This window comes from Carcharhinus amblyrhynchos, chromosome 13 (genome assembly GCF_965287045.1).
Source record: "Carcharhinus amblyrhynchos chromosome 13, sCarAmb.v2.hapA, whole genome shotgun sequence".
Classification (NCBI taxonomy): domain Eukaryota; kingdom Metazoa; phylum Chordata; class Chondrichthyes; order Carcharhiniformes; family Carcharhinidae; genus Carcharhinus; species Carcharhinus amblyrhynchos.
Window position 1 is genome coordinate 21961514 of NC_137336.1, and position 26564 is coordinate 21988077.

At 41.6% G+C, this 26564-nt stretch overlaps 1 protein-coding gene and 1 non-coding gene across 2 annotated transcripts in view; both read left to right on the forward strand.

Moving 5' to 3' along the window:
- Positions 1 to 475: 475 nt before the first annotated feature.
- On the forward strand, positions 476 to 675 carry LOC145352051 (U2 spliceosomal RNA). The gene has a single exon (XR_013888505.1). It is a non-coding gene; the product is annotated as a U2 spliceosomal RNA (small nuclear RNA).
- Positions 676 to 15247: 14572 nt separating this feature from the next.
- The window catches only part of LOC145351760 (septin-8-A-like), a 61037-nt gene continuing 49720 nt past the window's right edge, over positions 15248 to 26564 (forward strand). The window contains exon 1 of the mRNA XM_080201377.1: positions 15248 to 15361. Coding sequence (XP_080057503.1) covers positions 15332 to 15361 — 30 coding nt within the window. The 5' untranslated portion in view covers positions 15248 to 15331. The remainder of the gene's footprint in view (positions 15362 to 26564) is intronic.

The window sequence follows — 26564 nt, forward strand, 5'->3', positions numbered from 1 at the left end:
GGTATCCTTGTGCAGGAATCTCAGAAGGTAAATGGAATTTTGTCCTTCATTGCTAGACAGATGGAGTTTAAAAACAGTGAGATTATGTTGCAGCTGTATGAGGTGCTGCTGAGGCCACATCTGGCGTACTGGGTACAGTTTTGGTCTCTGAGAAAGGATATACTGGCACTGGAAGGGGTGCAGAGGAGATTCACTAGGTTGATTCCAGAGTTGAGAGGGTTGGCATATGAGGAGAGACTGAGTAGACTGGAGCTATACTCACTGGAATTCAGAAGAATGAGAGGAGATCTTATAGAAAGATATAACATTATGAAGGGAATAGAAAAGATAGAAGCAGGGAAGTTGTTTCCACTGGTGGGTAAAACTAGAACAAGAAGGTGTAGCCTCAAAATAGGGGAAGCAGATTTAAGACTGAATTGAGGAGGAACTTCTTCACACAAAGGGTTGTGAATCTGTGGAATTCTTAGGGATCATTTTCGCTTCTCGGCCTTTTGGCTAAGATCAAGTGTAATATCCGACATGCTGCGCTTGGTTGAAGTCATTGGGTTGCAATTCAGCTTCATTTGAAGCAATTTTTTAAAGTGGCATCTCGGCCTTTTGGCTAAGATGCAAATTAGATCAAGCCTCAGAGGAGGAGCTACACCTACTCCAATCAGCTTGGATCATGTAGGTCAAGCCTAAGACAGGAGGTGAGAGCCCTGTCTTGTCAGCTTGGATCAGGAATGTCCCAACTTGTTGGGACTCTGAATTGACTTTAATTTGACTTGATTGGTTTGAAATGAAGTAAACAAAAAAATTCCCTGCCCAGTGAAGCAGTTGAAGCTACCTCATTGAATGTTTTTAAGGCAAGGATAGATAAATTTTTGACCAGTAAAAGAATTAAGGGTTATGGTGAGCGGGCGGGTAAGTGGAGCTGAATTCACGAAAAGATCAGTCATGATCTTATTGATTGACGGAGCAGGCTTGAGGGGCCAGAAGACTTACTCCTGCTCCTAGTTCTTATGCTCACCCTATTGTCAAAATCAAATGTAAAAATGAGGGTCAAGGCTAACTTCATAAAATGCCTTGGAGTTCTTATCTGGTCCTTAACAATAGGAAAATGAGAGTGAGATGTTTAAATTGAAGTGTTGGGGGACTGATAGCCATAATAGTTCACTGAGAACAGTACTGGTGAGTGTGCTCACTTGGGACATTTTTTTGATCTGAACTGTGATTTAATTAAAAATCAATCAGGAGTCACTTGACACAGCTCTCCGTTTTGTGCTAGGATTGGACATTTGAACCCAAAAAGGTTTTAGGACTTGACTACATATGGAAAGATTTGTGTTGAGTATCTATTTTGAAACAACTGACACAGCAGGGGGCAGTAATTCCCTATCAGTACATGATCACTGATCATGCTAGCAATAATTGACCATTTTTTAAAAAATTGATGAAAAATATTGGTTAGATGTTCTTTTATCGATATTAAATTTCAAAGAGGATGAGGGTTTTTCATCCTGCTGTTAAAGAATTGTAAGAAGTCTCACAACACCAGATTAAAGTCCAACTTTAACCATTCGCTAACTTTAACCTGGTGTTGTGAGACGTCTTACTGTGTTTACCCCAGTCCAATGCCGGCATCTTCACGTCAAAGAATTGCCCAGCACAGCATCCCACAGGGAATTCCAGAAGAGTGGAGCGGAGTCAGAGGAAGACAGGACGTATCTCCTTTTTTATAGCACTCGCTGCTGTGTGATAAGTTTGAAGGTCCGGTCTTTGAATGTTAGTGAATGGATGAGTGGGTAGGTGAGTGAGATGGGTGACTTGTTGAGTCAGTGGGTTAATCAGGAGTTTGGGTAGTCAGGAGGTAGTTAGGTCACGTCAGAGAGAGTCAGGATGATCTGTGGATAGTCAGGTTGGGTGAGGGAGGGTAGTCAAGTTGGGTTAGAGGTATAGTCGAATTGCATCTGGGGTGGTTACTGGAGTAGTCAGCTAGTTGGGAGGGTATTCAGATGGTCAGGGGGCTGATTGGGGGTGGGGGAGGGGGAGGGGGTGCATTGTGTCGTCACCCAGGCGTTAGATTAGATTTCAGTCTGTCTAACATTTCCTGTATAACAATTGAGGTAAGCACCTCAGAACTGTCCAAAGTCTAGCACAGAGTTGGTGACTTTCGCAGAGGGTCATGGACAGCAGACAATTAGCCTTGGAAGTTTAAACTTTCTGGACAATTCCCACGTAGATCAGTGTGTCAAGACATCCACAGGGTCCCGGCATGCATCTTCAGACATACATCCACCTCTGGTGATCTGAAACCTGAAAGATTTGACCATTAACTTGTCTTGTCTCTCCTCAGATGTTATGCCTAACCTGCTTAGTGCTTTCTTGAAAACTAAAATAAACTTGTCTTTTATTAAAATCAACATATTCCTCAAGATTTCTTCTAGTACTTGATTGGCTTTGTGCATAATTGGCTGGAAAATTCTCAGTGAAAAGCTCTTGCCCCTTTGCCTGTTGATATCCCTCCACTGTATACATGTTTCATATTTCCAACACCACTCATAACATTTCTCTCCAGCTTTTCTCCAGAGGAGGTCACTGTTCTTTAACACTGCTCATCCATCAATAAAACATTGGTTTTGATATTGCCTCAAGCCCTATTTACCCCTGTGCTCACCGACCAACATTGGCTTCTGGTGCAACAATACCTCAATGTTCAAATTTTCATCCTTGTTTTCAAATCTTTCCATGGTCAAACCCATATCTATCTCTACTATCCTCCTCCAGCCGGTAATCCTGCAAGATATCTGTGTTTCTCCGACCTCTGATGTATCATCAATTTTCATTGCTCCACCATTGCCTGCTCTGACTTCAGTTGCCCAGGTCTTAAACTGTGGGATAGCCTCGTCTCTCTTTCTTTAAGATGCTTCTTAAGTCCATCCTTTTGGCCAAATCCTGATCACCTCTCCAATATCTTCTGAAATGTTTTGGTGTCAAATTTTGTTATGTTTCTATGAAGTGCACTGAGGTGTTTCATGACATTAAAGGCACTATATAGATGCAAATTGTTGTTGTCCATATTTTGCAACTGACAACTGATCTATTTTGCATACTTACCTGTGGCAATATGTACAGCCTGAAATATTGTCTGCAAAAACATATTCTATTTTTTTCTTACTTTGTTCATACATTATTTAGTGCCTGGGTTAATATGCCCAGTGCCTTTTTAGTGCAGTATGTTATTTTAAAAATGTATTCCTTTTTCAGAGTTACAAAGCCAATGGACAGGGCAAGCCCTTAATCCATCTCTTTGCTGACTCACAAAAACCAATTCAAATTGAATCCAATTCACGGTCCCTGCAAAAGATGTAGAAGAGTCCATGCTGACATGAACAGGCATTATGCCTGATCTCATGCTTCATCCTGTGCTTGATCTTTGCCAAAAAATATATGATGACTTTTTAATGTTCTGTCAAGGTAGGGAGATCATATAGAATGTTGTGTTCACATTGTACACCAGTGTCAGCATCAACCACATCCAAGTCTGTTCCACAACAGATTAGGTTAAATTTAAATTTCCTTCTGCCCTGATTTGATATTATGCCCAATGAAAACTCTTACCAAAAAAAAAATTCCACATGGAACGAGTGTGAAAATGGGAGAGAATTGCACTCATTTTTTCAGTGAGTTTTCAGATGTGATCTGATGGCATATCGTGTACAAAGAAAGGCAAAATGCAATTCATGCCAGTAGGGAGAATGGACAGACTCTATTCTCACCAAAAAGCCAACTGCGCACACCATTTATACCATTGCGTACGTGCAGATCTCTCTGTTCTGTATCACAGCTGGGGGTTGTGAGGGTGACCAGCCAGGGAGAGCAGCAATTAGAGGGTGAGGGGGATCCAGGGGATGAGGAGTGACAGATCCCTCTGTTCTGTCCTGTGTGGGTATCATTGCCCTGATACCCACCCCACCCCACCCCCTGGTCGATTGCTGCCCTAGAGTTCACAGCTTCTCCCGTCTCCCCTCCGGCTCTGCACCATCATGGCCCCACCCTTCCACTTAGGCCCTGCCCCCAACATGGCCATATCCCTTGGCACTACCTAGTAGTTGGTGGGCAGTGCCATTTTGCTAGGCTGGCATTTCCCAAGGGGCACTGCCCCCTGTCCCTGATCACCCGGCAGGCCTCAATAGTCTCGGCTCTCACTGGCGAGGCCACCACGTCAGGTCAGGTCTCAGTCTCGGGTTCACTAATAATGTTTAAAATTAGATTTAAATATTTAATTTAATCTCACGCCCTTCCCACCAGCAATCCAGGTCTGGTAAGATGGCAAGAGGTATGAAACCGGACATAAACCCAGTTTATAGCCTCTCCCACCAGCTTACTGGCCTGCTACACTAACCGACCAGTGTGACCAGCCAGTAAGATCACCTTCACAGTATAATACATTTCACTGTACCACTTTAGCCATCCACCTGGCATCCCAGAAAATTGTTTATTGCTGATTGAAATTACATTTTGGAGAGTTTCTCATTTGTATTGGCTCTGCCTTAAGTTGATATCAAGTACTTACCTGTCACATAGATGGAACATAGAAGGAAATACATATTGTTTCAATTTGACGCTAATGCCACATAGTTTTATATAGAATCGGGAGGTTAGCAGACGCAATGTGAGTAGTCCCGCACCTATATCCAAAATTGTCCTGTTCTTCACTAATAATATCATTTAAACAGCAATTAGATGCTACTGGACATAGTTTTTAAAGAAAGAATAGAATAAAATCCAGAAATGAGAAATACATTAATTAATAATCAGTGTGTATTTCAAAAGAGAAAATCTTGTTTAACCAAACTTATTTTGAATTTTTTTTGAGAAAATAACAGAAAGAGTAGACCATAAGTGCAGTAAATGTAACTTATCTGGATTTTCTGAGCAAGTGTTTCCCAGGAATCATAGAATCCCTACAGTGCAGAAGCAGGCCATTTGGCCCATCGAGCCTGCATTGACAACATTCCCAGCCAGGCCCTATCCCCGGTACCTCACATATTTATGCTACTAATCCCCCTGACACTAAGGGGCAATTTAGCATGGCCAATCCACCTAACTTGCACATCTTTGGACTGTGGGAGGAAACCGGAGCACCCAGAGGAAACCCACACAGGGGAGCACGTGCAAACTCCACACAGGCAGTCACCCGAGGACAGAATTGAATCCGAGTCTCTGGCATTATGAGGCAGCAGTGCTAGCCATTGTGGACCATGCCTTTCAAAAGGCCTTTGATATGTTGCCCTGTAATAAACTCATGAATAAGGTCAGAGAATGTGGAGTTAGGGTACAAATGGCAGAATGGACTGCTAGCTGGTTCCAACAGAGAAAGCAGAGGGTAGCAATAAAGAAAATCAAAGGAAATCAAAAGAACAAACAGATTATTCTCAAGCCACAACTGAGTGACATTTCTTCTGATAAAGAGAGAAAATAGGAAGATAATCTCTGGCAGCTGTGTCGTGAAGGAAGTGTCTCATCAATCACATCTGTAAAAGATTAAATCAGAAGGGATCACTGTCCTAAAGATGCTGAAGAAGTTTTATTGTGTGCATTATAACACAATTGCATTTCCAGTGTCTGGGCAGAAGATTTCTTCTTCACATTTTGAGGGGATTGATGAAGGAGATTCACGAAGGCGACATTTATGATGCCAGCAAAGAGAGTGAACAAATAAATACACTGCCTTAAGTTGATATCAAGTACTTACCGGTCACATAGATGGAACATAGAAGGGGAAATATTCCTTGGCCAACCTTACTGAATTTTCTGAGGAGGTAACAGAATGAGTTAGGTGGTGGTAATGCAGTTTATCTGGATTTTAAAAAGACTTTTGATAAATCCCCAGAATAGTCTAATGAATAATGTCAGAGAATGTGGAGTCAGCATAGAAGTGGCAGGATTGATAACTAGCTAGCTTTAAGGCAGAAAGCAGAGAATGGGAGTAAAGGATAAGATTCCATAGGAGGTTTCGAAAGAGAGCTGGATACATTTTTGAAAGTGGTGAATTTAGAGAGCTACAGAGATAAGTCCAGAGAATGGGACTAGCTATGCAGCTGTTTTGGGAGACAGTGCAGACACAATGGGCCAAATGGCCTCCTTCTGAGCTGTATAATTCTATGATTCTAAGTTATTCAGAGTGGCAGAAGGTGGAAAGTTGTGTCCCACAAATATCAGTACCTGGACCATTGCTGTTTATAATCTCCATTAACAATTGGGATGGGGTTTTACAGCCCTTTCTGCTGACATCAAGCCCTGCCGCAGGTTCCTCAGCGGCAGGATCAGCAAGCCACACAAACTGCCATTGAGTTCAGCAGGACCGGAAGATCCTGATGATAACCAATGGTGAGCCACCTCGGCCGTTGGAAAATTCCTGCTTTGGACTGTGGAACCAAAAATACAATTTCTTCATTTGTGGATGACACCAATTTTGGGGCTGGGGCGTAGGAATAGTCAATGCTGAAGACGACTACAACAAATTACAGGAATATATTAATAAATTTGCAGAGTGGGCAAATAACTGGTAATTGAAGTTTAATAGATAAGTGTGAGGTAGTACATTTTGGGAGGAAGAATTGGGAGGTCTCTTATCATTTGAAGGTGGAAGTCTAGGTTGGGTAGAGGTACAAAGAAATCTCAGAGTACAAATATATCATTTGGCAAGGTCAATAAAGAAGTAAACCAAGCACTGGGTTTTATTTCTAGAAAGATCGAATTGAAAAGTAAGGAAGTTATGCTAAACCCTGAATCAAATCTTGGCGAGACCACACTTTGAGTACTGTGTGCAGTTCTGGTCACCATATTATACAAACGATACAGGGGCACTGGAGAGGGTGCTGCATAGATTTATGAGATTGATACCAGAAATGTATGGAATTAAATGTCAGAATAGGATTGACAGGCTGGCTCTCTTCCTCTTCTTTGAAAAAAAAGGCTATTAGAGATTTTCAAACTTATGAAATGTTTCACCAGAACTTCAATAGGGAATTGAGTAGGAACTTCACCCAAAATGTGGGGAAGTGTGCAACCCTCTACAACAGGGAATGGTTGAAGCGAATAGTATAGTTGCATTTAAGGAGAAACTGGACAAGCATATGAAGGAGAAGGGAAGAAAGGGTTATAATGATAGATTTGGATGAGAAAAGACTAGAGGAAGCTTGAGTGAGCATAAACACTGGCATTGAGCGGTTGGACAGAATGGCCCGTTTCTGAATCATATATCCTATATGAAAAGAAGTTCAAGGCTCGTCTCATCTCACTTGGCCAGTGAATAATGCAGACTTGACCACAATTCACATCAGCAATTTATAATTAGTTACAGATGTCAAGCCCTTATCTACCGTATAGCAATATCACAAAATACTATTTGTATATTGTTTATGTCTGTAAAAGTTTTAAAGAAAATATGTAGCTCATTGAAAATAAGAGGTAAAATGTAACTGCACCAATGCCTTGTCTAACTTTCTGAAGTATACTTTACAACAAAAATTGACAGTAGCATTCCTAGACCGGTGAGAGTAATTGAAACGTTCAAAAGGTATTGAAGGTTACGGAGCATGCTAACAGAATTGAACATATCATGGTGGGATACAAAAGAAATCCAGAACCTTACGAAATGATTGAAGATATGAACACATTGTGAAATGATTGTTTTACTAGTTGGAATACATGACATGAAGGATGAGGGTACTTCAAAAGTTCACTAAATTGGTCCCTGGGATGAAAGGTTATTCTATAATCAGAGGCTGAGTAAATTGGGCCTTTATACTCTGGAATTTAGAAGAATAAGAGGTGATGTTGTTGACATGTACAAGATTCTGAGGGGGCTTGATGGAGTAAATGTTGAGAGATTGTTTCCGCTGGTCGAGGAACATAAAACTCAGTTTCAGCATAAGGAGCTGATTAGTTCAGACAGGGATAAGAAGAAATTACTTCACTTAAAGGATAGTGAATCTTTAAAATTCTCTACCTCTGAGGATTGTGGATGCTTCATCACTGTATATATTTAAGAGTGGGATGGACAAATTTTTTGTCTCTTAGGAAATCAAAGGGCAGGGGGAGTGAATGGGAGAATGGAGTTTAAGCCCAAGATTATAGTGAATGGGAGAGCAGCCTTGACCATCAACTCCTGCCCTATTTCTTCTGTTCTAGAGGAGATGATACATTCTAAACATAGGACCAGTATTAAAGATCTCAGTAGATGGGGCAAAGGAATCTTGATACTGTGGAAAGGTGGGGGTGGAAGGAAAGAATAGGTGGAATTTTCCCATTTATTGTCAGGGTGGGGGGAGCATGGAGTGTTTCCTGTTGCAGTGGCATACGGAAAAACATGTTAAATTTTCCAGCCCGCACCTCATTAAATATGTTTTCCACCATATTCTGTGGTAGGGCAGGCCTGATGGTGAATAGTCTCCATCCTATCAAGGTGCCATATTGGAAAGGCACCCAGCATCACTGATGCACTATTGTAGAAAGAAGGTGAACATCCTGAAAATGAAACTAGATCTTGGGAGAAATCTGAGACTGGACAATGGACCTCCTGAGAAAGAAAATGGATTTCCAAAAACATTCCAAGACTGGAGGATGGGTCCCTCCAGGACAATGAATCTTGGAAGGTCCACCTGTAGCTGCTTCACTGCATCCATTGCCATGGTGTTCTAAAGTGCAGAGTTGCTGATGGCCTCCATCTTGGACTCCAGATGCAGCCCAGGCATATTTCAGGTATGTCCCAACATCCGCATGTTATTCCAGAGGACTTCCCCACAAACGTGTTTTCCCACTGGTGCTGTGGAAAATCAAGCATGGTTAGTTGCATCTCTATCTCCAGCCCATCAATGAGATGCAAATGAGTGTCATGCCAGCCTCCAGTGGGGTTCCCGATCTGCCATGGTGGGCACCAGCAGAAGATCCCGCTGTAAATCCGTACCATCATAAAACCAGTTTTTGGACCTCCCACCAAATTTTTCCCCTGCCCACCATTGAAGCTGCTGGTGGGGGCTTGGAGAATTCTGCCCAACGATTTAGCCTCTCAAGTATCAATCATTTTCAAACTTGCAAGTAGTTGTAGTTGTTCCTTAGGAATTAGTTCAGGTCTCAGTTTAATGAGATATTTTGAATGGACTTGCCTCGCATTAAGTTGATCTTTCTCTACACCATACATATGACTGTAACACTACATTCTGCACTCTCTCGTTCCTTCTCTATCAGTGGTATGCTTTGACTGCATAGTGCACAAGAAACAATACTTTTCACTGCATGTTAATACATGTGACAATAATAAATCAAATTAAATCAAAGAAAAAATAATACTGGTGGCCCAGCAGCATTGACACAATTCAGGTTCTTACTTTTTTCATCAATTAGCCATTTTGTATTGCACTATTTTATTTTTGTGATTTGATTTTTAAATCATTGTAAGCCAATATATTTCACTATAAATGGAAAGACCTATTTGTAAAATTCAGTGACATCTTCCTGATGTATTCTCAGATTAGTAATAAATGGATTGGGTTGCAGATTAAAACTCTTGTTACAAATATGGGTGTCAGTACCGCACATGCCTTCTTAGGTACAGTGCTTCCCTTATTGTGTGGGAGTTGACTCATACAATCTGATACCTGCTTTATGATGAGATCACTCAAAGCTTGCAAAACCAGTATTTCATTCATACCCAAAAGTGACCTTTGGACATTTTGCACAGGTACTCAATTACTCTTAAAGTAGACTGAGCAGGCAATTAGTGAGATGACGTTGGCTAGGAATCATTGAGCTTATTTAATTCATGGTGTCAGTTTCATGAATAGCTGTTATGTTTGGGCTTACTTATTCAATCCAGCTGATCAATCTTTGCCAAATAATACAATACAGGGAATTTTGGCTATGTTAGCCAGCTACGTTGGTCATATCAGTTTATCACAGACTGCAGCAAGCACGAGAAGTATCAACAATAATGCCCTCACAAGATCCTCCAAGCCTAGTGACAAGAAAGGTAGTCCAACAGCAGCATCCCCTGAATTAGATATATGAATTAGGAAAGGAGTGGGCCATTTGGCCCCTCAAGTCAGCTCCTCCGCTCAATAAGACCATGGCTAATCTGATTGTGACCTCAATGCCACATTCCACCTAACTTTTTACTCCCTTGTTAGTCAAGAATTTATCTACCTCTGCCTTAAAAATGCTTACTGCTCCTGCCTCCACCATTCCCTGGGGAAAAATTCCAAAGATTCACAACCCGAGGAGAAGAAACATTTCTTCTCATCTCCGTCTTATATGGGAAACCTTTTATTCTTAAACTGTGTCTCCTTGTTTTATTCTCTCTCACAAAGGGAAACATCCTTCTAGCACCCACCCTGTCAAGTCCCCTCAGGAACTTATTTTTCAATAAGATCACCTCTCATTCTCCTAATCACCAATGGATACAGGCCCAGCCTGTCCAATCTTTCTTCATAAGATAACCACCCCCCCCACCCCATCTTCCCCCCCGCCCCCTCATTCCAGATATCAGTTGAGTGAACGTTCTCTGCACTGCTTCTAACAGATTTATATCTTTTCTCAAATAAGGAGACCAAAACTCTGCACAGTGCTCCAGATCTGATCTCACCAATGCTCTGTACAACTGTAACGAAACATCCCTACTTTTGTATCCCATTTCCCTTGCAGTAGAGAAATAAATTCCATTTGCCTTCCTAATCACTTGCTGTACTGCATACTAACTTTTCCTGATTCATGTACTAAGACACCCAGATCCCTCTGTACCTCAAGAGTTCTGTAATTTCTCTCCATTTAAATAATATGCTGCTTCTTTATTATTCCTGCCATAATGAACAAGTTCACATTTTCCCACATTATATCTGCCATTTTTCCTCCACTCACTTAAACTATCCATATCCCTTTGCAGACTCCATGGGTGGGATTTTCCTGCTGAGTTCACCTCAAAACTGGAAAATCGTGCCTGAGGTCATCGGACCTTTGTGTGGTGTATTCCCTGCCCACTACAATTCCTGTGGTGGGTGGCGTAAGAAACATCCCCTGTTGTGTCCTCTTCACAATTTACTTTCTTACCCATCATTGTGTCATCAGCAACTTTAGCAATCATACATTTGATCCCTTCATCAAAGTCATTGACATAAATTGTAAGTAGTTGAGGTCCCAACATTGAACCCCATGGCATTCCACTCATCACATTTTGCCAACCTGAAGATGACCCATTTATGCCTCCCTCTGTTTCCTGTTAGCTAACCAATCCTCTATCTGCACTAATATGTTACCCCCAACAACGTTTGACGTGGCACCTTGTCAAATGCCTTCTGGAAAACTCTCACATTCTTCAGTTGCAATACATCACCTATCCTGCTATCTTTATTATATGATCATTTCTTTATTTTTAATAAATTTATAATTTATATACATTGCTACTTCCAATAACCTTTACTATTGCTAGTAAACCTTACTACAACTAATAAAACCTTACAATTCCTAATAAGTTGCACACATTTTAAAGATAAAGGAGCAGAATATTCACTAACCAGTTGCTTACCTGTTTTTCTGATAGTCACACTTTGATTTCTCTTTGAACTTTGCCCTGGCCTTTTTTTCCAAAAACATACTTCATTCATAAATCGGTGAGAACATTACAATCATTCCAAAATGACCATCACACAAAATGCCTTAATATTCACGCTCTTTAAATACATCAAGTAAGATTCTGAGATGGACAATTGTACAATACAATACAATTGTAGCAAAGTTATTTTAAAAGTTATCTGCAGAGAAAAAGTTGCACATCAAGGTGCTAAAGTACAAGTGAGATATATGTAATATTCATTGTATACATGTAATATTGACTGTATACATGTAATATTCACCGTATACATGCTCCTCTTGGTTCACTGTGGTTGAAAAATCTTAAGACAGTGACCTTCCCCATTGCGCCTCTGCGGTGGCTGCCCCAAACTTTAATGCGTCCCTTAGAACATGGTCCTGGGCTATGGAATGTGCCAGTCTGAAACACTCAATCAGGGCCAATTTCTTGTACTGGAAGACCAACAAGTTTTGGGCACACCAAAGAGCATCTTTCACTGTGTTGACGATCCTCCAGCAATATCTGATGTTTATCTCAGCGTGCATCCCTAGGAACTGGCTGTAGAGCACAGAGTCCCACATCATGGAGCTGCTCGGGATGAACATCAATAAAAACCATCTCATTTCTGAACTTGGCCATGGCACTCTGGAGCCACAGACTGGACTGGATTAGATAGCTCTTCTAGGTGGTGCTACTCAGTCAAATGCTGCCTTGATGTTAAGGGTAGTCACTCTCACTTCATCTCTGGAGTTCAACTCTTTTGTACATGGTTGAACCAAGGCTGTAATGAGGTCAGGAGCTGAGCTGCCCTAGAGAAACCCAAACTGAGAACCAGTGAGCAGGTTATTGCTAAGCAGGTGCTACCTACCCCCATTGTTGATGACACCTTCCATTACTTTATTGAGAATCAGGAATAGATTGTTAGCATGGCAATTGGCATGGTTGGATTGGTCCTCCTTTTTTCAGGACAGTGCTAGGTAGATTTAAGCATTGTAGCTGTACTGGAATAGCTTGGCTATGGGTGTGGTAAGTTCTGGAGCACAGGTTTCAAATATATTGCCAGAATATGGTCAGTGTCCATAGCTTTTCCAGAATTAAGTGCCTTCAGCCATTTTTTGATATCATGTGGAATGAGTCAAATTGGCTGAAAACTGGCAGCTATTATGCTGGGGACCACTGGAGTAAACTAAGATGGATCATCCAATCAGTATTTCTGGTTGAAGATTGTAGCAAGTACTGCAGCCTAATCTTTTGCATTGAGCTGGGCTCCCCCATCATTGCAGATGGGGATATTTGTGGAGCATTCTCTGTGAGTGAATTGTTGAATTTACAGCACCATTCACGGCTGGATGCAACAGGAGTGCAAAGCTTAGATCTGATCCATTGGTTGTGGAATCACTTAGCTCTATCTTGGTGCCTATGCTGTTTGGCACACAAGTAGTCCTGTGTTGTAGCTTCCCCAGATTGACACCTCATTTTTATGCACGCCTGATGCTGCCCCTAGCATATCCCCCTGTACTTTTCACTGAACCCTGGCTTGGTGGTAGCGGGGGAAATGCAGGACCATTAAGTTACAGATTGTGGTTGAGTACAATTCTACTCTTGATGGCCCACAGCACCTCATGGTTGCCCAATCTTTAGTTGCTAGATCTGTTTGAAATCTATCCTATTTAGCCTGGTGGTAGTGCCACATAATACAATGGAGGGTATCCTCAATATAAAGATGAGGCTTTGTCTCCACAAGGATTACGTGGTGGTCATGCCTATCAATACTGTCATGGACAGATGCATCTTTAATATGCAGGTCAGTAAGATTGAGGTCAAGTATCTTTTTCCCTCACCAGCTGCTTTAGACCCAGTCTAGCAGCCATGTCCTTTAGGTGCTGGTGTTACTAAGCCATTCTTGGTGATGCAAAGTCCCCCACCCTTAATACAATCTGTACTCTTGTCACCCTCAGTGCTGCCGCTAAGTGGTGCATAACATGGATGTGTATTGATTGATCAGTTGGGGAAGGGGGTTATGTAGCTATCAGCAGGAGCTTCCCTAATCTATATTTGACCTGATGCTTCCGACTGTATACCATTGTGCCGCCACCTCTGCAGGGTGTGTCCTACCAGTGGGGCCAGATATACACACGGTTTGGTAATAGTGGTGTCTGGGACATTATCTGTAAGATTTGATTCTGTATGTATGATTATATCATACATACATGCTTGACTTGCCTGTGAGACAGCTCTCCCAATTGAACTATGTTCCACCTAGGTGCTTCTTTAACTTGTGTTTAACAATTTGTTTAAAAATCCAACATTAAAAGTAACGCTTTTTCAAATCCCTTCTGAGAGAAAAATGGTCAAAAATCCTGGAATGTGGCACCCCCTGCACTGGAGTGATTTCTTTTTCCACAGCAAATTATTTGCCCTTTCTTACTGAGAATAATACTTGCATGATACTCATAAATGGTGTGTCGTATAAGGAAATGACACACAGAGGGTTAAAGTGAGACTATGTATAGTCCTGCCTACACAGTGATGTAAGAGAACACATGATCGGCACTGAGGGGCCAATCTAATGTTGGACAGAGACCTGTGTACAAGCAAGCATGAAGGCAGTTCCTTGTACTGTATATATTTGCATAGTTCTTGTGGTTAATGAATACATACAGTTAATCTATATAAGATTAAGAAGACATCATTATAGGGCTGGTTAGCACTACTGCCTCACAGCGTCTGGGAACCAGGTCCGCTTCCTGGCTTGGGTCACTGTATGTGCAGAATCAGCATGTTCTCCCCATGTCTGTGTGGGTTTCCTCTGGGTGCTCCGGTTTCCTCCTGAAGTCTGAAAGGCATGATAGTTAGGTGCATTGGTGTGCTAAATTCTCTCTCAATGTACCCAACCTGAGTGTGGGACTCGGGGATTTTCACAGTAACTTCATTGCAGTGTTAATGTAAGCCTATTCGTGGCACTAATAAATAAACTTTCAAACGGTATCCAACATCCTAAAACATGGTGCAGTAATGAACAACGAAGACTCCCGTTGGATTTCCCTCCTCCTCCATTGTTTGATAGATGTAACAAATGTTAGCCATCTGAGTCGAGTTGAAAGCCAGAACTACAAGGTGTGCTGCTGTACTGGCTGCAGTGCCTAATCCTCCAAGACCGTCTCAAACTTGCCTTTGAAATTAAATCCATCGGTATAGAAAATACAGCAGTGAAAACACCTCGATGCTCATTCACGAAAGCCTCAGCAAACATACTGTAGCATTTCTCTGTCAGCGCACTTGTACCGCAAGCCATTAGGTTCACTTCGCATTGCCACTGGCTGCTCCCATAGAGATCTGAGATGGAAACTCCCCCCCCTCGCTAAACTACAAGTTCCAGCGCCTTCTGCGGCGCTGGAAGAGACCATTATATCGGGGTGACCCCTTGTAAAATCAGTCCGTGCGAAAAAGATGAACATCGAGCTCTTGCAATAGTTGGCAACTTAATGTTTGCAGTCTGAAAAGAAATGTTTGGTGCCTGGGATTCACGCACCGGTCTTAAAGGTAGTGTTTAGTCCTTGATTACCTCTTTACTTCACCCTCCCCCCCACTCTTTTGGAGTGTGTGTGCTGGGGAACTTTGGCGGGGGGGAAGAGGGCTGGCCGTGTTGACCAAGCTGAGAAGGCGGTAGCCGGCGGAGACACGCACTGGAAGCTTCGCATTGCTGTTCATTCACTGAAAGCAATGGAGGCGAACGAAACAGAGCAGCGGCCTGTGAGTAAACCGGGGTTTGGAATTAGTGCCCTATTGTACTGGTCTTTGACTGATTTTAATTTCTTGCGGGGGGCGGGGGACTTTTCTGGGTTGCATTTGGAGAGCGGGGGGGAAGGTGGCTGTCCCGATTGCCAGCTTGTTATGAAGCTGTCACTCAGCGGCCGCCCTTTGTTGTGACTGCCGGAGCCCGCCGATACATTGTTACAAACATCAAGTGTGCGGCGGATACAAATTGTTCCATACGCCCGCTCCATTCTTAAAGAAAAAATACATCTCCTCCTCCCCACCCCCTCTACACCAAAATCCGCTGAATTAACCCTCTGAAGAAACTCCTTGGCAATCCATCTCCCTCACCACCCGTCTCCATCCACATCCACCGTCCTTTCCTTCTCTCCAAAAGTCACTCTGTGCTTGGCAGTCCATTGTGGACACGGCGCTGCCACAATCTCTGTGACAGCCAGGGAGTGTTCCTGTGCCTTTGACAGGATGCTGCTTATCTCCTTCCCAGCAGGTGTTCACTCATTCAAAAGATTGATGCTTTTCCACTGGGGAGAGGTGGGGGAGAGGTGGATTTGGAAATTCTGCAATGAGTGTTCGGTTCCGAGTGTATTCTTGCCTTGCTCACCATTTCTGCAGAAAGATCTTTTCCCTCCCTTCCCCCTCTACAGCCGCAATTTAAACCTCTCTCCATCTTGAATCAGATTATCCTTCATAAACACAATTCCACTTGTTTATGTGCAGTCGGAGCCAGCAAGCGCCCGACTTTCAAACTTTCTTCGGTAAATAGCGGTAAGACCCAAAAAACAAATTATCCCGTTCCGGTTAACACTGCCTGGCTGGGAGTGCGCAGCTACTTTAGTTCTCTGGGCAATCCACATGGGATCCTTCAGAAATCGAATGTCGAGCCACAGACCGTGCCTCCTAATGCTCTCTCCTGATTAAATGACAATTTAATTTACTGCTATTGATGATAAATAATTGTGATGGCTCCCCTTTTGACCCACTGAGTCCCACGGCCCATCTCTGTACTGCGTCTGTGACGGGCGTGATTTGTGAATGATCTAAAAAGACTGATTGTATTTATATAGCGCCTTTGACCTCATGAAACCCATGAAGATGCTTCACAGGAGTATAGATTACGTTTGACACCCAGCCACAGGAGACTTTAGGACAGATGACGCAAAGCTTTAAAAAGGATATAGTTTTAAGGAGCTTCTCTTTAAAGAGAGATAGGCGGAGAGGAATGGGAAGTTTTTAACGTCAGGGGTCATATCCATGCTGGGCTCTGATATAGTTAGGTAGGCGCTATCCTCATCCTTAGCTTGAAGGATCTATACAAACTCATAACCATACCACACACGACCTTAACCTAAATCTTTCTCTGTACCATGATATCATCCAAAATGTGGAACTACAGTCCTTTTTTTTTCAAAATAAGTTAGTCTTATTTCATTATTAAGTAATGACCATCTATCAGCACCTGGGAAAACTGAACCATAACCCTTCTTGCTGAGTTTCAATTCCTGTCCCCGAAACAGGTTAAATTTAAAACTCCTCCATTAGCCCTGGCTAATTGCTGCAGTTTCCTCCAGCCCTATCTAATCTCCTGTCTCATCTCTGTCTCTCTCTCTGCTCCACTCAGAAAGCTTTATTTCTCAGACTTCAGTGCTTTTTTTCAAGTGGCTATTCCCCCAAGCCCGTCATTCCATTATTGGCAGCCATGTCATTCTGCTGTCAAGGCCCGACACTTTGAAACATTTCCCTAAACTGCACCACTGTTCTTGCCTCCTGGAAGCATCTTTAACCAAGTTCGCCTATCCCAATGTCTTCTGCAGATCTGGTTTTGTTAAATTATGTCTCTGTCAAGTACCTTGGGAATTGCTACACTAAAAGTGCTATATAAATGCGAGTTGTTTTTGTTTTAACTCCTCTAACAACAAAGCTTTTCATCAACTTGAATCATACTCTCTGGACTTCCTTCCCTAAACCTCTTCTCCTCCATCTTCTTTAAAAAATCTCACTGTGCCCCTGCTAAACTCTCCCTTCCTGGCTCAGGAGATGTTTTCTTAGTCTGTAAAGCAGCTTAGAGAATTTTTTTTTATCTGGAAGGTGCTTTTCAAAAATGCAATATCTATTGAGCAGCAGCCTGAGGGATTCAAAGTGCAATTCGACTAACATGTTGCCACAATAGAAAGTTTGGGTGGGTATCAATGTAAAAGTGGCTGTAACTCATATTACTGAACATATTGGAGCCCTGAGGTATGATATGCCTCTTAAGGAGAGGGGTTTGAATTGTAAAATAACGTAGTATGATGTCAGCCTCAAAAAAGACTACATGTAGAATATTGCATACCTGGGAGTGAATTGCAGAATGTAATATCATGTTGGCTTGTATGTAAACTGATGCTTACTCAGAAGTTAATGAATGGATATTATTGCCATTGAGGAGGTGCAGAGTCATGCATCAACTCAATTCTGGATTAAGGACAGTTACAAAGAAAGTTTAGGGAATTTGTTGTTTCTTTGAAAGCTGAATTTAGGTTATTCACAACTTACTACTTTTTTCTTTTCAATAATTTGAGGGAAAAGTAATTCAAAACTGTTCAGCAATTTAAAAAAGAAACTGGCTAGATTATAAGGAAAAGGAAAGTTCCGGATTTGATTCCTTGCTCGTTAGCAAATCTACTGGGAGCAAGGTTAGAGGTACCACAATCGATCTCAGTGTCCTGTTTTAGGGAGGAATTAGTCTCTGTCTCGCCTGATCTCTATCCAGGGACCTCTGCAAGTTATGTATGCCAGATGAGCATGGGTTGAGCTTGTCTGTGATGCTACTCCCTTGGCTTGTGGTGACCTTCCATCTGTCAGCTGAGGCTGAACTCTGAGAAGTGGCCCTTTGAGAGAGGTCTTGAAGGCTGTGCTGGGCCCATGGAACCATAACTCCCAATGGAAGGTTTTCTTTCATGAAAGACTGAAACTGGCAAAGTACCCTGTACAAAACAAGTAGGGTAAAAATAGAAGTGGCACAGAACAGTTTTATGCAAAAGGTAATGAACTTGTCAGGATCTGTTACCAAGGAAGGCTATTTGAAATGTATGGTACAAGATGCATTCTTGGGAAAGAAGGGATTGATGAATGTGTGAGGAGGAGGTAGGTATGGTTTAAATGTATTTGATATTGGCATGAGGGGGGAACGCATTTGTGCTGTGATTTCCCAAAGCACTGATCTTGTGAAGCCAGCAGTAACCCCAGTATAAGCCTGCTGGATTCATGGCCAGTGTCTAAGCAGATCATGTTTTATTGCAACCTCTTATTTTCATTAGCAGTGGGGAGGTTTACTTTGGGAATGTATATGCCTTTTGAACCAGTTCTGCAAACACCCTACCCTTTGATATAAAAGAAAGTAAAGAGAGATATTTCTGCATCCTTTCCAATTTGTCAACAAAATCAGTTGAGATATAATATGGTAGAATGCTGACCTTTACCGTTGATAAGCTAAATACAATACCTGTGGTATTTGACTTGACATCAAGCACAGACACTGTGGATGAAGGTCTCTTGCTGTATGTAGCAAATCACCAGTAAATTTTTGCCTTGCCAACCAGTTGTGATTATGTTTGCACGTGCCCTTGCCTTTCATTTGCTGTTATACCTTTTCAGTCAGTGTTTGAGCCCCTAATTCAAGGGGATATTCTGTGATCGCACATGTGCGTTTGGTTTGCAGACTTACATCTCAAAATGTGAATTACTCCAGTGCTGAAACTGTCTAATTTAAAGACTGTGAATATTTTAATTACAACCTGGTCTCTTTCTCCATGTTTTTCCCCCACAACTTTGGATAGTAACACTTAATTGCTGTCTCTACCCCCCCATTGCTGTATTGTGCATGATCAATAGACAAATAATATGGACAATCAGATCATTGGTTAATGAAGTATTGAAGTGTTTCTAGTTAGAGTGTAGCTCTGACTAAAGTAACATGGTCAAGTCCGTGCATAATTCACTGTGCAATTCAAATTATCACATATTATCAATGTTACTTGTTGTGGAAAGACATGTGGTCGTTTGCATAGGCCAGTAAGCTTATGGGTCATTCTACCATTCTGTATTTATATCCATTTGGTTGTATTTCAGCCTATTTTTGTAGGTAATTTTTCTTTAGCCTCTTTATAGGGGAACGTTGGGTTTGGAGAGTGCTGCATTCCTCCTGAATATTGAAGAAATTAATATACGCATCAAACTTTACTATTTTAGTAAAAGTTCACAGTAACTTCATTGCACTGTGAATGTAAGCCTGCTTGTGACTAATAAGTAAACATTATCGTCACTAACAAGGAGAGTGTTAAGTCTGATACTTCCTTGATCTCACCATTGAGGAGAATCTCTGTTAATCCTGGAATTGTTCCATGTGGGAGCTGCAACTTCAGATGGCTGAGAGCTGCTAGATTCTAGGAAACCACACTGCAGGCTGGCCGGTCACCATTGCCAGCTGCTTGTATGGTTTTCTGGATCTTGTAGCTCTTAGGCCTGTTTGAATTTATGACCCTTGTGTCTTCCTAAGAAGCTGCTTTGGTGAACGTCCATCTTTTTGTCACTGGTCTTTCAAGAAACAATATCCAAATCAAGGCACTAAATAGTGGCAATTAAATTGTTTTTATTGGATGAAATATTAAATAATTTGTTTTACTATAAAATGAGTGCTTTTATTTTTAATAGAAAGTATTCTCTGCGCTTTCGAAATATATTTACAGGAGAGAAAGGTCATTTGGCCCATCTTAGTTCATTCACCTAGAAATATTCTGCCTTCTCCTTTCTCTCTTAACTTTTCCATTGCTATACCTAATTGTGCTGCACCTAATTGCTGATGACTTTTCTTCCATGTTAAGTTCACCTTCTACCTACGCACCCCCCCCCCTCCGCCCACCTTCAGAATTATGCACCATTCCTCAACCAAGAGGCAGTTTATTCCTGAATTTCTTACTGTATTACATGTTTTGTTGCTTCCTTTGAGAAGTGTCACTCGGATGTTGTGTGGCCGTTCCACAATGACTGAAATTTCTGAGCGACAAAATTGCAACATCCATGAATGAGCATTCTACTTTCCTGCTGTGGGATATGCCACACTGGTCTCAAATTTTAACTTTTTTATTGTAAGGAGAAGTGACTGGCTTTCTAATAATGAGTCTTGCAAATAAACTTTCTTAGTAATTCAAATTTGACCTTCTCTGCTCTCCAGTATTCTAACTTGGCGACATCAAATTGTGCGTAATGTGTGTCTGTCTCTTCTTAGCATGCCCCAGTGAATCATTCTTTAGCTGTATAAAGAGCAGGTTAAACAGATGGTGTTTCCAAAGTTAAAATGGATAAAGCATTTCTGTGATGTCAGATGAAGGCTGTATTTAATATTTAATAAGTTTATTGTATGTATTGAATGTTCTGACACTAACTTTTACATAATCATAAAATATAGCTTATTGAAAATACAGATTAAAGAATGATGGATACTTGGGTATAATAACGCGGGCAGTCTTGTTCAGGTGATCGTGTAGTGTTTTAGTAACCCCATAATCCACGATATTCATTTCTAATCAGGGGTGGAGTGATTTGACCATTGCTGTGTTGGGTTCTAACTGTCATCAAAAACAACTTATTACATTAGAGGAGCTACATAAATAAACACTCAAAGGCACTTTGAAGGAGCAATATGAAGTGAAATATGAACCACACGAAGTGTTAATTCATTTGCCCAAAAGCTTGATCAAAGGAAAGGCAGTGGCATAGTGGTACGGTCATAGAACTAGTAATCCAGAGACCTAGGGTAATGTTCTGGGGACGTTGGTTCAAATCTTACCATGGCAGGTGGTGAAATTTGAATTCAATAGAAATCTGGAATTAAAAGTCTAATGATGACCATGAAACCATCATTGTAAAAAGCCATCTGGTTCACAAATGTCCTCTAGGGAAGGAAATCCAAACCTGATTTGGCATACATGTGACTCTAGAGCCATAGCAATGTGGTTGACTCTTAAATGCCCTCAGAGATGGGCCGGCCAGGGATATTCACACCCCAAGTTTGAGTATTAAAGAAAGATTTTAAGGAGTGTTTTCACCAGAGCCTGGTGACTGTGTGAAATTCAATGACATAGAAGGCCAGGTCATTGAGTGTATTTAAGACAGAGATAGATAGGTTCTTGATGGATAAGGGGATCAGACAGTACGGGGAAAAGGCGGGAGAATGGGTCTGAGAAACATATCAGCCATGATCGAATGACGGAGCAGATTCGATGGATCGAATAGCCTAATTCTGCTCCTGTACCTTATGGCCTTAAAGGATGAAAGGGAGGTAGAGAAATGGTGAGATGTGTGGAGGGTATTTCAGGCCTTAGGAGCTCAGCAGTTGAAGACCCGGCTACCAATGGTGGGACGATTAAAATCAGAGAGGCACAGAGGGCTAAAATTAGAGGAGTGTAGATATCTTGGAAAGTTGTGGATTTGAAGGAGATACAGTAAGTCTCACAACACCACGCTATAGTCCTACAAGTTTATTTGGTAGCACGAGCTTTCGGAGTGCCTCTCCTTTATCAACTCCATTTGAAGGAGATAGAACATAGAACATTACAGCGCAGTACAGGCCCTTCGGCCCTCTGTTGTGCCAGCCAGTGGAACCAATCTAATGACCCTCTAACCTAAACTATTCCATATGTTAATGGCCTCACTCCCTCCATGTCTGTGCTCCCTGTTAACCACGTTGTTGTTCTCAACTCCAAATGCAAATAAATTGTCAGTAAAGGATGTTCCCACCTGGTAGTAGCAACCTGTACAATACATATCAGTCATTGGATGGCACAGTGGTTAGCATTGCTACTTCACAGCACCAGGAACTCGGGGTCAATTCTGACCTCAGGTCACTGTCTGTGTGAAGTTTGCACATTCTCCCTGTGTCTGTGAGGATTTCCTCCAGGTGCTCTAGTTTTCTCCCACAGTCCAAAGATGTGTGGATTAGATAGATTTGTCATGCTAAATTAACCCTAGCATCAGGGGGATTAGCAGGATAGATATGAGTAGTTATGGGAATAGGGCCTGTGTGGACTGCAGTCAGTATAAACTCAATGGGCCAAATGGCCTCCATCTACCCTGTAGGTTCTATGATTTTGCATAAATGATTAAGTTGTTAGGCAGCCACAATACCTTTTGACATGCACAATACACCATTTAACAATAACATTCAAAACCCAATCTGTTACAATTGTCTCCCCCCACCCCCCAACCATCTCGTCCTTGCCCCTTTTCAGCATCGGCCATCAATTGTTTGGGAAGAATGTTGATCATTCAAACTTTGTTCTCAATGTTTTATCATTTATCCTTTTCACGTTAATACCTCCCAACACTGTGTCAGTGGGATATTTTATGAGGAGGCAATGGCATAGTGATAATGTCTGTTACTAGTCCAGTGACCCAAGGTAATACTCTGGTTCCCAGAGTTCAAATCCCACCATTGCAGATGGTGAAATTTGAACTCAGTAAAAAATCTGAAATTAAAAGTCGGTAACAATGACCATAAAACCACTGTTGATTTTTGTAAAAACTCATCTGGTTCACGAATGTCCTTCAGGGAAGGGAATCTGCCATTCTTATCTATTCTGACCTACAACACACACCAATGTGATTGACTCTTAAATCCCCTCCAAATTGGTCTGGCAAGCTACTCGGGGCAATTAAGGACAGGCAACAAATGCTGGCCCAGCTAGCGATGCCCATATCCCCTGAACAAATAAAAAAAATCAGAGGTAAAACATGTTTAATTTAAGAGCTTTTTAAAAGTGATTCTTTTTAGGCGCATTTCCTTTTACAAAACCAAGCATTGTGTTTTGTTTCACTGAAGGACGACTCCACATCTGAGATTCGAACTGCATTAGATGTTTTTATCTAACAAATTCAAATCTTAAATAACATTCCAATGATTCAAGTGACGTTTATCTTGAATGTGATCTGATAGCTGGTGGGATTCCATGCAAAGTTATGAAGCTATAGGTAAAAGAATGCAGCAAAATATAAATTAGTTTCTTTATTCAGATCAGATGTGCTTGTAAGTGGCCATATCTGCTTATGAAACTGACACTGCTTGCAGGGAAGACTGTAAAACCATCAAACAGCAAAAACATTACTTGCAATTTAGTCCAAACCACTGATCTCGGTTAGATAAAATTGAGATTATTTGACAGTTTTGGAGTACTTTTTCTTGTGCTTCTTGTAGCTGAAAGGCTAAATTGCCTGAATGGTAAAATGAGCATGTTGGAATCCTTGTTTCTCTCACGTTTAAGCAGTTGCTTTTTAAAAACAAGATGGCTTCAACTCTCGTCCCATCGACCGTCCCAACTTGGGTGGTGCTGGAGTATTGGTAATTTTGGGGTACAGGCAATTTTGAAATGGCCAAACTTTGTCCTCATAATTAATGTTTGTAGGTGTCATCAAGAAAGGTTTGTTTCCAGGTATCCACAAGCATTGCTCCTGTAACTACTGACGAGGCACATTCTTTGGTTAGTAGTTACAGGAGCAATGCTTGTAGATACCTGGAAACAAACCTTTCTTGATGACACCTACAAACATTAATTATGAGGACAAAGTTTGGCCATTTCAAAATTGCCTGTACCCCAAAATTAACAATACTCCAACACCACCCAAGTTTTTAAGCATCTTTCTACCTACGTTATGTATCATATTTCCAACTTTCTTCTTTATTCTCTGCTTCAGTTCCCTTTTTCGAAGAAGTTTTGTGAACTAAAGCCAAGCACTGTTAAATAAACTTGTAACAATAATCAAGACCACTGACTTATTTTTATGAAAGTACATACATAACTGTATAATTTAAGCTTAAAATTATTACTTGCATTTATACATCCTGTCAAAGATGCAATTTGATATGACCAGTCATTACGTCAGTGGCCATAATAAGTTGTAAGTTATTTAACATAAAACAACACATCCCCGAACACACTGCAAACAATGACAGAGTGCATGCGATTATCTGTGAAATGTAACACAAAAGGCCAGAATTTTACACCCCTCTCGTCAATGGGTTCTGAGAGGAAGGAGTGTAAAATAGCATGGGCGCGATTCCCTCACGGATCCCACCTACCCTGACATGGTGCGATTTTACGGTGGGGCAGACTGGGGCCTCAGCAGGGAAGCCCACCCTTGCCCCTATTAAGGCCATTAAGTGATTCCTCAATTTTTAGGCTGGCGGGTGTCCGATGACTGGGAGTGAAAAACAAGAAAAACTCTCTTTTGATCTCAGACAGGAAGCAGGAGTTAGGAAGTAGGGCCTCCATTAGAAAGCCCCTTCAGAGTCAGGCCACCCTTCCCTCATGGACCTAGGAATTCTAGCCCTCTTCCCACCTGTTCTCCAACCTACATCAGCCCTCCACCAACAGTGAGGTTGCCCCCCACCCCTCCCATTTTTTCCTCTTCCCTTCCCGATTTTCCCCCCTACCCTGGGCAGTTCCTCTTGGTTTGTGGTTTCTGCCACTCTTCTACTTTATGGTCCTCACAAAAATAGCAACTTCCCTGTTCTTTGTTTTGCAGGATCCTGCCAAACTGCTGCCTTCACCCTGCCCATGTCCTTTCCCGCAAGGTCCAGCTTTACCCATACCAACCTGCCTTATCGTTGACTCAATGTGTCCTGTCCTATTTGGTCCTTCTGAAAGACCCTGCTACTGCGATTCCCAGGACTTTGTCTCCGGCAAGGCAGTGCAGTACCTCTTCCAGCCACTGCAGCTGTCCAAAGTGGAACTTCCTTCCAAATACAGGTGGAAGTCCCATCTGCTGCAAATCAGTTCTCATTAGAGCATGAAATGGCAATGGGTCTGTCGAATTCAGCAGAGATGGATTTCCTGCCAACTCTCCGGATGCCGAGTGCTCACCATCCTGAAAATTCAGGCCATTGGTTATAAAACCTGCAGGGTTCACACCTAAATCAGCCACTGATTACAATTGAATAGAAGGCACTGTGACAATCAAATTTGATTTATAATTATTAAAATGCATAACTAAACATTCCTGTGGGAAAAACTACTGAGGACTTATGAGAAACAATTTAGTGATTAAATTATTGGAATTTTGCTATTCAAATTACTCAACTACATTTTTGAAAATGATTTTATTTGTCCTCTGTCTCGTCCTCTTTAGCAAGTCTAAAGATACAGTTTGAAAAACACCACCTGCCCAATACAAGTATTTGAAAAATGCAAAATAAATTAACAGATCACTGCTGCATTCCCCATGGCAACACCTCTACCAATCAGAGTCCACTTACCAACCAAACCACACTTAGTTCTCATACAATATAAACTGTTGTCTTATTGCTGTTGGTTTATCTTGTGTAGCTGTCCAGATGAATGCAAGATGAGAAACTTCGATAGTACGTCTCTTTGGCAATTCTCAAGTTCTGAACTACCAAATGATCTTAACTCTTGTTCAAGGTCTAATCTCTGCCAGGGGCTTAGGCCTCTAACTTGGTTTCTGCCATTCTTTATTTCACTAAAATAACAGCTTTCCTGTGCTTTGCCTTGCAGGATCCTGCCAGGCTGCTGTCTTCACCGTGTCCTTCTCAGCAAGATCTAGCTTTACCCATATCAATCTGTCTTATTCTTGGCTCAGTGTGCCCTGTCCTTGGGCAGTTGTGGCTCTGACACATTACTGATTTGTCAGGGTCACTCTTTGACCCATTGCTAGTTGTTTTACCTGACAAGTGCTCCCATTTGGTCTTTCAGAAGCCATTCTTGTCAGAAGTTGATTTTCAGTATTATGCATTGTTCATGTTCATGAATATGTTTATGTTAATCAAGTCATTGATGGATGTGTGTGTACATACGCAATGAAAAGCTGAGGCCCAGTTTAAATTCCTAGGGAAAAGCACACTATATTCAATCTCACCTCTTTCCATTTCCCCATTCCCCAACCCTTCACCCCTTGTGCTGATTACCTCCAACCTAGCACATTTTTGTATGTGCTCATTAAATGATCCTATTGTTATAAGACTGGCAGTTTACTGTTTTTATGGTAAAACTGACACTTTTGGAATTTGACCCCAAGAGAACATTCAGTAAAATTGAAATTTGATTTATTCAGTCAAAGGAACTCTGCTTTTAATAATGCATTGGGCGGCACATTGCTTGGCACCCTTTTTAATTAAAACAAGGCATCATTC